The following is a 13,091-nucleotide window of genomic DNA, read 5'->3' as shown; positions in this document are numbered from 1 at the left end:
TTTACTCTGCCGTCATGCCAAAGCTATAAAAATCATTTATAAAATATTTTTATATATAAATATGTTCTCATAAATATATATATATATATATATATGCGTTTAAAATAGTCAATGTTTACAAGCCAGAAAGTAATAAAGCATGTAGCATATACACAAGCACACACACAGATACACGTGCAAATAGAGTCGTACAAAAAAAAAAAAAAACAACACGAACGTAAACACAAACAATACAACACTTTAGGGATCATAAACTGCATATACATGTTGGCAGTGATTGTCAAAGTACTCAGGTAGTGGTGGTGTGAAGTAGATGGCGTAAAGCAAATTGTGCGAGGGGTGGGTGTGAGTCAGTAAAAGGGAATTTACTTTTGGCGATGATGTGTTCCGGGGGTAACACAAAACTGCAAAAAAAAAAATTAAAAAATAAAAAAAAAATATATAAAAGGAAGAACAAGAACAGTAAAAAATTGAACTTTCTGAATATTATTATGGGTGCGTTTGCTTGGTATGCGAACGAAATTCGCTATGTAAAGTTTTCTTCCCATTCTCTCACCCCACGCTCATCCGTGTACGAAATGAATGGCAAACAAGTGATTGTAAATTAAGTTCTCTCGAGTTGCGGTTAAGTGGCTTCGTCCTCATGCTCCCCTCGCCCAGCTGGCTCCCCTCCAGTAGAAAAAGGAAGAGAAAAAAAGTCAAGCAATTTGCAAAGAGTTTGACAATAAAAATTGATTTGTTAATATATTATGGGCTTACAATAATTTACTCAAAATGTATGTACACACACACACACACACACGCATACGCACGGATATAAACACACATAGCAGTTATTTGCTCAGCAATGATTGGAATACATCTCCAAGAGAATAACTATTATAAACAATATGTATGTGCGTGTTTTCACTTCACAAACTGCGTTCCGAAATTTTCTAAATTACTGTTTGAAAAAAGTTTAGTCTGCGTATTTATTAGCAGCAAATGCACAATTTATTCTATCTTGGTAAAGTATTTATTTGTTATTTATTCATTTTGCCGAACTTATGGCTCTTCTCTAACAGGATCTGCCAGAGTATTTCCTTAAGTGCAATATGTAATTATTCATTTTGAATAATGCCCCGATAAGAAGAAGGCAAAGCAATGAAAGAAAAAGGCGAAGAAAAGAAAAAAAAAAAAAAGCCTGAAAAAATTATTTTCAAAATGTGATACAAAAATTCCGCCTTACACTACAACTACTACCACTACCGCTACTACTACCGCTACTACTACTACTACTACTACTACCAGCACTACTGCTATTACTATATACTAAGTGCAGTTTGTAGTAATATTTATGACTTTTTTAAACTGATGGCAGTCCAAAAACAATTGCTGACAACAACGACACTAAAAAATGATAAATAGTTTACATAGTTTATATTTAACTTGATGTTGTCATACTCGCAACCATAGGATGTATTAACTAAGTCGCTTCCTACGAGAGTCGGAGACATGCAAAAAAAATTTGAGTCGATTATCGAGACTTATGCAAAACTCAGTCCGGTACAAACAGTTGTTCTTCACTTCGGTATATTATTGCAAATGCACAACAATCTTATCTACGAATTAATTCAAAGACAGAGATTGGAATTATCATTACTTTTGGATGTCTAGGCCGGCACCATTACCAGCCTACTCCTTATCAGGGTGAAATGGAAACAACAAACGATGTCGATCCCTTGCTGATATTCAGAAATAGATTTATAGGAGGCCTTATGTCAAATGGTCAGATAAATTCCTATCTCTTTTCTCTTTTTTAAACTCACTCTTAAGGAGAATGGTAGCAAAGATTTTATTCAGAATCTTGCCAGCTACATATTTTTCGGACTTGCATTCACCATTCGTCGCATATTCTCTACATATATTTATATTTATATTTATATCATTGTACCCTACACCAATTGTGATAGAAGAGGACGTAGAGTTGTTGAACGAAAGACCCAGCTTGGAACCACCTTCGTCTGTCCATCTTGACCTAGCTACCCATTTGAATACTGATTTCTGCGATGTCGGAAATGACTGAGTTTGACGTGTGGTCTCTACTTTTTAAAATTTTTCTTACGTATGAAAGCTAACTCAAATAGAGCTTGACAAGCAGCATCGTAAAGAAGGCGTAGAAAACGCTTTATCACTCATCTCTTTAACGTTAGCCTCCAATAGAATCAGTGCTTGGCATGCTATTTGCCCATCTACTTGGGATAATTGACGAATGTCTATGGTACCGAGGGTGACTTGTGGTTCTCTTTATCATTCTACCTACAATGAATGGCATTAAAGTGAATTCACTTTTCTTATATAGAATACTTAATAACTTTAGTGGTAATAAAATTAGAGATGAGACAATAGCAGCCTTTTCGCTTATTTACTTATTTCCTTGGTAGATAATCAAAAGACGCATGCATTCGTAATCAGGGCTTAACCGTTCATTTATTCAGATTATTATTATGTTGAAATTATTCCGAGTAAAAAAAAAAAACTGCTGCACCCATCTACGATTTTGGCATCTAAACAACAATACACATTGGATGCCTACTAAAGTATTCAAACAGTTTGAATGATGAGCAGCAGGTGGGAAGGCTTTAAAAACGAACAGACTGTGTTATGAGGGCTCACGAGAGAGTCTGAAGGACTTCCACTACATTAGACATCAATGTGTTAAGGCAGTAATATAAGTATCAGCAACCACCTGTAACAGTGTACAAGTTGACCCGAAGCTGCACTCTTTGAACTGTTTGTGTTAATTTGCAAGCATTACCAACTTTGTCATTGTTTTGAAAGTGAAAATGTTGTAAATCAATATCAGATGTTGTCTATACCTATGTCCATCTAACAATAGGCTGCAGAAAACTAAAATTTGATATAGTTATTCTTAAGCCGGATTGAAGAAGTCGAGGTAACCAAAGTGTGTAAACTGCCCTGCAAGCCTTGACAATGAAAGGAATAAAAATGAAGAAAGCTATAAAAAAAAATTAGAATCTTATACATTCCTAGTCAGCTGGTAGCGATGAGGAATTTTTCAAAAGTAATTATCTGAATTATGCAAATTTTTAAAATGAAATATTCTGAAGCGCCGTTCACTTTCCCGCTTCGCCACAACTCCTTTGTGCTCATAGTAAAAAATAAGGTATTAAAAATTCGGTGCAGTGTTGTTGTAACTTTCTTACTTGCTTACTGTAGTTCGATTGTGTATGTAAATGTAAGCTAAGCGTTCATAATTCATGTTTACTAAGTAAGGACAGGTATGAGAATTTTTTCAAAAAAAATATAGTCACACGAATGGTGGGATATCAAGAGCACATAACTCATTCTGTAAACATTCAAAGGCATACAACAGCACTTGAATTTGATGTGCGACACATATGATAAGTCAATTATCATAAATACAAAATTAATGATACTTTATGATGATTATGATAATACTCCTCGTATATATAAAAAAACAAAAAAACAAAAAAAAAAAAACAAAAAAAATTATATACGACGAATGAGTTTTATTAAAATATTTGATTCTATATAAATAAACCCTTAAGGTTACGAGTGCGAATGATAAATGTTAAAATAATGATGCATTTAATGTTTCTTAGTGTGGCTGCAAAACTCATTCAAAATAAATGTTAAAATATTTCAATCAAATATATATTGTTGCTGTTATTATTCATTCCCTTTCTTGCAATTTATTTCCCTTTCATCAAAATATACAATTAATTTAATATTCGCGCGTTTCTTTTATTTACTTATTTATTTTTTCCTTTTCTTTTCCATTTCGGGAAAAAGTATAACCTTTCTTCTGAATATTTTCGTCTATTTGTTATCAAATTGATTTGAAGATTTACACAGCTACAGTTGTTGTCATGTTGTGATGTGATTGTGTAAGTGTTTTGATTTTATGTATGTTTTGTTGCTATTACAGATGGTGAACCCATCAAGCTACCAGACAATTTGGAAAGCTTGCCAAGAGCTGACAGTTTCCCGTCACAACGTCATCGTTGGAATACAAATGAGGTCAGTTTTATTTAAATTTCAAATTGTTACAACACAAACATTACCGATAGTCTTGTATATGCTTGCTGGGACGACATATATATATACATAAAAATATTTTGGTTTTGTTTTTAGTAGGAATTTGATGAAAACCCATTACAAACATTGATAGACGGATAGATAGAGTTGTTATTTTATTGCAAGCCTTCTTCTTCTCTTACATAGGAAATTCACAAAGGTTTTCTTTGACCCGAAAGCCTGTTTTAAGGTTAAGGCATATCTCAACATGCATTAAGCGAGAGTATTAGTATACTATAAGCAAACAAACTGTGAGTGATAGATAAAGTTTATGTCTTTTACGTTTCAACTATTCGCGTCTTATTTGAATGCTTCAAGTACATATGATTTCTTAAATAAATTTAATGTGCACCGAAGACATTACGATTCTCATGGCATTCTTGTAAATGTTCAAAAAACTAAAAAACGTACACATAAAAGCTTGTTTTTATTTATATTTAAATAGATTTTTGAAGAATATTAAAAGAATTCACAAGCAAACGTTTCTTTTGACTTTTAAAATTTCCGTTTGAAATTGTTTATCATAGCAAAGACTAATAATTTGCAAAATCGACTCCAATTTTATTATATCTTCACAAAAGCAGATCCTTAAAATAGGCAAAAAAAATTTTCTTATTGGGCTTAAAAGCGGGTAACAAAACTTTCTAACGAGATGCTCTCATTATTATCGTTGCATGAAAATTCGTCGCCCTCAAAAGTATGCAAGGAAATTCCGATATGATAGCGAAAAAATTTTACTTATGTTCTGTGGGAAGTTATTAAACTAGAAGCGATCTTAAATGTAGGCAATGGAAACTTTTAACATTCTTAGATGTAATCAACAAAATATAGTGTAATGTAATTGCATTACTTCGTTGCTAAAATTGGCATAAAAGTAAATTAGCAGTATAAGTTCCTGAAGACGATCTGTGTTTCTGATCAAAGTAGGCTTCGCTTTCGTTATCCACTCAATACCAGGTCGCCATGTCTGAGATATTTCGACTTATATGACGTAGTGATTTACTCTCCGGAGAGCTAATGGAAATGGTTTTAATCGGACGACTTTTGCGACCAAGCCGTTATATGACAAAAAAATTGCAAATTTCGAAATTTCGCGAAAAAACGATGAATATTAATCGGATGATCCAGCTTTTATCAGTCCTTCTCATTTAATTAAAATTCTCTTAAAAAATAAGCCCTTAAGCAAGAGCAAGAGGATGTAATGTTTAACGTTTTATGAAGAATATTTTTGTCCAAAATAGTAACTTGACATCAGGATTTATTGTATCAAATGCAGACCACGAACATTTGCCTTTTGGCACCATACCCCTTATAAATGTCCTCTTGGAAAATAAACACTATTAGGCGGGGTAAGATATACGAAAGCCGATCTTGCCCGACTTTTAGTTATTTACTTATTTTTATCTAATGTATTCACTTGAGGTGACAGATAATCGAAATTCGTTCCTAAGCGAGGGTAATTATACTCTACGTCATTTATGTTAAGTGTTCATTTAGTCTGCGCAGACGTACGTAACACCAAGAATGACTGGACTCTACTTTTACAGTATCGATCGGGTGAAGCCTTAAGTCTTTCTATCCGATATCTGTTTACGTACTTCTGCGTTAAAGCGTACAAATCGGTGATTTTCTCATCGTTTTCGCGGACATTTTGCTTACATTCGTTTCAAATATTAGGTACGTCAAACTTAGGTGAGCTGAAGATAATTTTCTTACTTATTTGTTTGATTAGTTTAATTAGCCTTTCTGCTTCATTCGAAACGATTTTCCTTCTTCAGGATTATTTTTTTTGGCGAAAAATATTGAAAATTAATTTATTGGTCTTTGTTGTCAGGAAACAATTTTATTCCCACTATACTATAAAAGTCCCCTTCCAGGTATGCATTGACTTCCGTCCGTCTAGGTTTCATATTACTGGCCTTAGTAATCTGCCGCTTACATGACAAAGCTATGTAGGCACTATGAATCCACGTTTAGATTACCAACCAATTGTACCATTTTTTCTATAAATTTCATCCTTCACGATCTGATACTTACTTTGTCTATTTCGCAGCAAATGATTCTTCTTCTTCTTCTGCATGATTATGGCGGAAAATATTGAAAATTCATGACTCGCTTTTGTTGTCTTTTTGAGACATTTTATGATCGTCGTATATAAATTGCACGCTTTAACAAGCAAATTAAAAGTGTGGTTGTGCTCGTTCGTTCATTCATTCATTGACCCGTTTGATTACACTTCAGGTAAACCGATCATCAGTTTAAACTAAACGGCTAACACCGCTACCATCTCTACGAGTTTGTTCCTTTCGTTTTTTTTTTTCTGTTCCCCCAATTGTAATATGAAATTTGGTTTGAATTCATATTCTAAGGGTAGAGAGGACACCGTTACACCAGTTGTTGTTGATTTTTTTGTTTCGATTATATTACATGGAGTAAAATAAGCGTAAGTAATTTTATTTATGTTTTATATTTGATATTGTGTTGCTTGCATTTACGCACTCATACACGCATACATAAACAAGCGCACACAAGATACCAGTGTGGTCCGGAGTTTTGACTACTTTAACAAATAGATTGCTAGTGGTTTGGCCCTTGGTATGAATGCAAATGTGACCGCGCACAGATACCTATGTACGTAATTTTTTCTTTTTTTTTTTTGTTTTTTTTTTACTTATATATATACATATATAAATATATATTTTTTATTTTTTGTTATTTTAATAAACTTTTATTTTTAATTTAGTCAACTTGTCGTGTGAGTGTGTCAAACATGGTATTAAGTGCTGTCCAGGAAGACCACAATGTATGTTATGTGTATGCCTAGCAATCTGTTAAGGTTCTCTGTTTTCATTTCTCCTCCACTATCCCTGTTCACGTAAACCCATCTCCTTACCGCATTTATTCAATGTAATACGGGACGATGTTTTATTTTCTTGCTCGCGACCGGCAATGACGCCGTTGAACTTTACATCTGGCAAATGAATATTTGCGGTTGCTCTTAATTCACAAGTAAACCAACAAAAATTACAACAATAATAAAAAAAAAAAAAAAAAAAATAGGAAAAAAGAAAAACTTTGTATTGTAAATAGTTGACTTTTGGCATTACGTGCAAGAGCCTTCAGCTATATAATTTTGTTTTATTTGGTGTTTCTCGGTCGGTCACTTCAACTCTCATAAACTGTTTATACTTTCATATAGCGTCTCCTCGTATACGATACATCTCACCATACCACACATACATGCACATATATTCGGATTCGCTTAAGCACCAACTTGATGTTAAATTAAATGCTAGAGGCTGCAGAAGGCAACGCTACTTGTGAAGGTAGTAGCAGTGTCCATGTCCGAGTTTGGTAGAGGTAAACGGTTTTTATCTTGCATTTGCTTAACAATTGTATGAATACAAATGTTTTAAAATGTTGATTATGAGGCAAGACACTGAATGTGTATTTTACACTCTTTAGGGATGTCATCATCACAATAATGTTACAGTTTTACGAATTGTTTTCCTCTTTTTTGTTTCATTAAAAAAGGACCATAAAAATGCTATAGAAAAAGAAAACCCAGTGTTCGCCTGGCCTTTAGGCGAATCTTAGTTACCCCTCGTTTAGATACACACCCCTTTTCCTAAAGGGGCAGTTAGTAATAAGCCCGCTACTAACTAATCTTAACCTCTTTATTTCAATTTCTTATCTTAGGCGGTTTTGGCGAATCCGCAAATTAACTGCGAATCTTATGTTGTTATATACGTGTACTATGATCAAAAAGTTGCGGGCATGCTCAAATAGTAGATAGCTTCCTAGCAACATTACAAATGCGTCACTAGCCGCAAGACGGTCATAAGCATTTTTTTGCGGATTTGTCCACTTAGCAGGGTTCCTCTATACCAAATTTGATCTGGATGATCTGAACTTAATACAAATTTACAAAAACTATGGCCAAAAAGACTTATGTCTTTTATCAATTTTCCCCTTATATACGGATAAAGCCAACGTCAATTCACACGATCCCTCCTCTCTATTCCTTCAATACTTATCCACAGCATCCAACACCCTCTTTAAATGTCGTTTTGTCACGCTCGACATCCCGTGACTGAATTGGCAAAAGCTGAATCTCGGATATTCAGTGGTTCACAGTGGATCCAAGTCTCATCAATAGTGACCAGATTGCCCAGTAAGTTCGACGGTCATGTTGCCTAAAGTCTTTCCCTTTTTTTATTCGGTCGCTAGCAACATAGACCCTTATCTTGCCCGCTCTTGCCATATTACAGGCGTTTAGTTAAGAGTTCCTGCATAGGAACAATAGTGAGGCAAGCACAGCTTATGCCAATATTTCTCAGATCGTTCAATGGATAACTTCGAATGTCTTTGTCGGGTTTTTTTTTTTTATTAATTTTCATATCCCGCACCATTTTCGGCGCGAGGAGATATTAAGTTTTTGCAGATGCATGCAACACCAAGAAGGAGTTGATATAGGTCGACCTATTATTATGCGACTCGACTTAGAATCACTTTCTGAGTCTATCTTATCTGTCCGCCTTGTTTTCTTGTGTCCAATCTAACCTCCCAATTTGCTAGCCTGAAGTATTCTGGCCCAAGAACAGATGCTATTATTGCAAATAGTTCGGATTGGACCATTTTTGGAACCGTAAAGCTTTTCAAAATAAGTCGTTATGTGAATAACTGTAGGATGGTGTAAGGTTTTTAATTGATGTCCATGGCCCACTATAGTCTCTTTACGTATTTTTGTTTGTAATACAAATGATGAAACTATTTGCCACTGTAACGTTTTTACCTGTTTGTTACTTAAAACACCCCCAAGTCGGTAATTTGTTCGTGTAAATGGAAAGGACTCGCAACAGTTTTTGTAAGAGGGTTTGGACCAAAAATTCAGAAACAAAAGTTCAAAAGAATTGAAATTATACCCCTGTACGACAAGTTGTCTAGGGTTTGATAGTAAAAGACAAAGAACTGTTACTCAGCCGATTCTTCCAATGAATTTGTGCTTTGTTGGAACCCTAGATTGAAGAGGGGGAGAATTTTTCCCCAAAATATATTACAACTTTTTACGCAGAGAGTTTCGCCTCCGAGAAATGTAGCATAATCGTCGGCAACACTCTAATACAGAGGCTTAGCTTTCTCGCTGTCATCTCTGCAGCTCATAAATGAGGAATCATCACTATGAAGCCTTTATAAGTTAATTGAATGTTTGCGTAGAAGAAGGTAAAGTTTCTCTGATCAAAGGAAAATTTTAATAAAAAATTTATTGTTACTACTTTTTTATCCGCCTGAGTGACCAAATAGGTAAAGAGTCCCATTTAACAACTAAATGATCGTGGGTTCAAATCTCAATGAAGCCGGTAGTCTTCGATGCCAGTGCCTTAAGACTTTAGTCTTAGAGTTTATTCTCTGGCCAAGTTACTGTAGGATAGGAGTAAAACTTAAAAGAAGCAAAAGCGAGTATGGACTGCCCTTAGGAAACTGATATAATCGACATGGAACTATCACCGAAATGCGAATTTTTAAAAAAAAAACCTTAAGAAAATGTCTTAACTTTTTGAAAATGTGAAAATTTTTAAAGAAGTTGGAACGGACATAGTCTTGAAAGCAACAAATTTGTATTTGGCGTAAAACCTTCAACGTGACTATGGATCTTAAAAAGATGATTTGAAAGCAACAAGTGAATACACTACAATAGAACGTGGCCAGTCATTAGATACTCGTCACCACTTCGCTTAATGCAGTTACTCATATAATGGGTTTTAATAATAAGGGCTTACATAGGATCAGAACTTTTCTCAATAATGTTCGACTTTGTGACAATAAAAAGTCGGAGTATAACATTTAAGCCAGTACGTTGTGGCCAATAAGTTGAACGCAGAGAAATAGTAAGAATAGATGTACACATGGACGGATGGACAGACGAGGATAGATTGATTCAGAAAGTGATTTTAAATCGATCCGTGTAATAAAAGATGGGTCTACCACAAATCTTTGCGAGTGTTTGCAAATGCCCTTGTGCCGCAAATGGGTTTGTAGGGTATAGGCATTCAAAATTCTAAGGAAGCAAATGAAGAGTGATTTAATTGACAAATTCCCGGTTATTTTTGATCGGAATGTGTATATTTTTTTCGACTAATTTCGAAGACTTCAGTTTAGATGACAATAATAGTTAGTCCGAAATATTTAAAGAGATTTTGTTAAAAATATATCGATATGTGTATAATGTCGGTGTGGACTGAGTGATGAAATGCAGATGTGCTTTAATTCTTACGAAATAAAATTGTATCTCTAGTGCAGAGAATCTTTGGTACACTCTGTGCACTGTGTAAAGTTAAAGTTGACAAAAATATAAATAATATTTTTGTTTTATTAACGTTTAGCGCAACATTGTACGCATACTTATGTTTTGGAAAATGTATAAGAGTAACCGACCGACCATCGCATACCGGAAGGAAATGGTTTTCACACCTTGTTTGCGTGAAAGTAAAATGAGCGGCCAGAGAACAAACATTTATCTCTTTACCTTAATGTAACAGTTTTATACCTTAATGAAAATTTGCGCTACGCGATGCAAGTAAATATTTTTACAATTTCCTGTTACACATGCTCTACATGTTTACCATCTATGCATGTACGTGTATATCAACTTGTATCGCAAATATTTAGATGGAAAAAACAAACGAAGCGAAAAAGAATAACAAGAAGAAGAAGAAGAAGAAGGTGTAACGGTTGTGTGTGCTTATGGTTATGGACTTTGTGTACGTTTTCGTTACCGAAATGATTTTAAATTTTTATTTAAATATAACACAACACGACACAACACGAGTCATACAACAGTTATCAAAACATATGTAAATGCGTTTGTGTGTGCGTGTGTGGATATTTTATCCTAGAACTAACCACTTTATAGCCACAATTTACAGTCGTCATTGTTTGCGTTGTAAGGGGATTTTTATTGTTTTTCTTAGCCTTATTTATGTGGTTGTTACATATGTGTGAAGGTTGGAGTTTGTCCTTTTTACTCTTTTTTTTTTTTTTTTTTTTTTCATTTCATATATATTTTGTACAATTTTTTCAAGGATTTGTGACAACTGCAACAAAAAGATTGCAACAGAGAGAGAGAGAGAGGGAAGAGAAAAAATTCGAATAAAAAAAGAAAAAGTTAATCAATTAATAAACAAAATAAATGTGTGTGTCGTTCATTTAACTAAAGACCACTGTTAACGTACGGAAAAAAGAAAGTAAATTGGCGAAGAAAAAAAAAATAATCCGAAGCAAAAGTCAATTGATATTACACTATGTTACCGCGTTATGGTTTATGTTTCGCTTGGCATGACATTTTATCATGGTTTGTTTGTTTTTGCTTGTCAGTTATAATGTGAATAATTTAGTTGAATTTTTTTTTTTTTTTTTTTTTTTTGGTGTTTGTTAAAGTATTCGACGTTTTCATTAGTTCCAAATGATTACATTCATGTACCAATGCTAGGCAATTTCAAGTGACGGGCTGACGAGATCTCCAAAGTTACCCTTATTGACACTGCAACGCAACGGATAGACACGTTTATATTATAAAATATCGTAAAAAACGACTTATGTTTTTCTTTTATTTTAAATTGATTTTCGCTGTTGATTTATTTATTGAGGTAAGCGTTTGCGAGCACATGTGCGCTTCGTCAACGAGTGTAACTTCTTTTACAATTTGTTTTGTAACCTTAGAAATCACCGACAACGGCATACATTTCCTTATTTAATTTTTTTTTTTTTTTAGTTAGCATAACTCTCTCTTGCGCCCATTTTCGATTACATTACGTCTCTAAAGGCGCACACAAATCCCCAAATCGCTGACTGTAATCTCTTGCACAAACGTAAAGTGGCAACCCTTTTTTCAGTAATATATATGTCATCCGCGGCATCATGTTTAGTGTAATGTTTGCCATTTTACAATACGGATCGTTGAACAACCGCTTGACAATCGCTGCTAAAACATTAACAACTTACTATACTTACTATATGTATCCAATGAGAAACATATCATCGAAATGCAAGCAGCTCCTGCTGTTAGTGGAAGTGTCAAAGAAGGTTCAAATTTATCCACTATACTTGAATTCTCATCCCTATGCTTACAAAACTCAGCTAAAGCAAGAACTAAAGCCGGCCGACCATTCAATGCGTGGAAGATACGTTGATGACGATTTTTCGAGATGCAATTCGTTTCTAAGAATTGCTACAAAGTTTCTAATTGTAAACTAAGTAAAAACATTATAGTTGGCCATGGACCACGATTCAATATCCTGTACCACTTCGCTTAATACAATTACTTAATAGAGATGCAGAAGGTACTTCTGAATCGATCGACATACTAAAAGTTGAGTCTATCTCAAGTCTTTCTGAGTTTCGTACACATCCGCACCAACTTAATACACTTATGTATCGCAAGTGCTTTTAGAAAGTAGTAATTACATCTAAATTGCGATAACATTTAGACGACGGCATCTACACTTTGGCTGGAAAGAAAAGATGCCTCTTCAGTTCCATTTTCAAGCAAACATTTACTGCATTTACTTATTATTATTAATTCCATATTTGTTAGTCTAAGTACTTAACAACACTGTTTTACAAATTGTAGATATTGTCAGGTGCAAATATCGAACAATAACATTCTTAATTATCATGGAATGTATTTAAAAATATTTATCACTCCCTCTGGCCAAACGCTAGACACAACAGTTTAAAAAGATAATGAAATCAATTCACTTCAAAATTAAAGAAAATGTCCAAAACCGATCCAACTATACCTTAGCATTCTGAAATAACCTATGAAAGTTGTTTACACAAAGCCATTAAGAGAACCAGTAAGTCTCACATTGTGAGAAGATCCTGAATATGTAGCAAGAGGTTGCTTTATTATTCTATGTACCGGCAAAAGATAGAGGTATATTCATTATGGCAAAACGTTTACAGCATTTAGAAGGAAGCCTCAGGCAGGA

The 13,091-nt window shown here is 34.2% G+C and overlaps 1 protein-coding gene across 1 annotated transcript in view; it reads left to right on the top strand.

Moving 5' to 3' along the window:
• LOC119639810 overlaps positions 1–13,091 on the top strand; it is a 92,323-nt gene that overhangs the window by 58,424 nt on the left and 20,808 nt on the right. The window contains exon 4 of the mRNA XM_038037485.1: positions 3,953–4,044. Within this exon, the coding sequence (XP_037893413.1) occupies positions 3,953–4,044 (92 nt within the window). The remainder of the gene's footprint in view (positions 1–3,952; positions 4,045–13,091) is intronic.

Source organism: Glossina fuscipes, unplaced genomic scaffold, assembly GCF_014805625.2.
Source record: "Glossina fuscipes isolate IAEA_lab_2018 unplaced genomic scaffold, Yale_Gfus_2 113, whole genome shotgun sequence".
Taxonomy (NCBI): Eukaryota; Metazoa; Arthropoda; class Insecta; order Diptera; family Glossinidae; genus Glossina; species Glossina fuscipes.
Note: the sequence above shows the minus strand (reverse complement) of the source record. Positions and strands in the feature narration are given on the sequence as shown.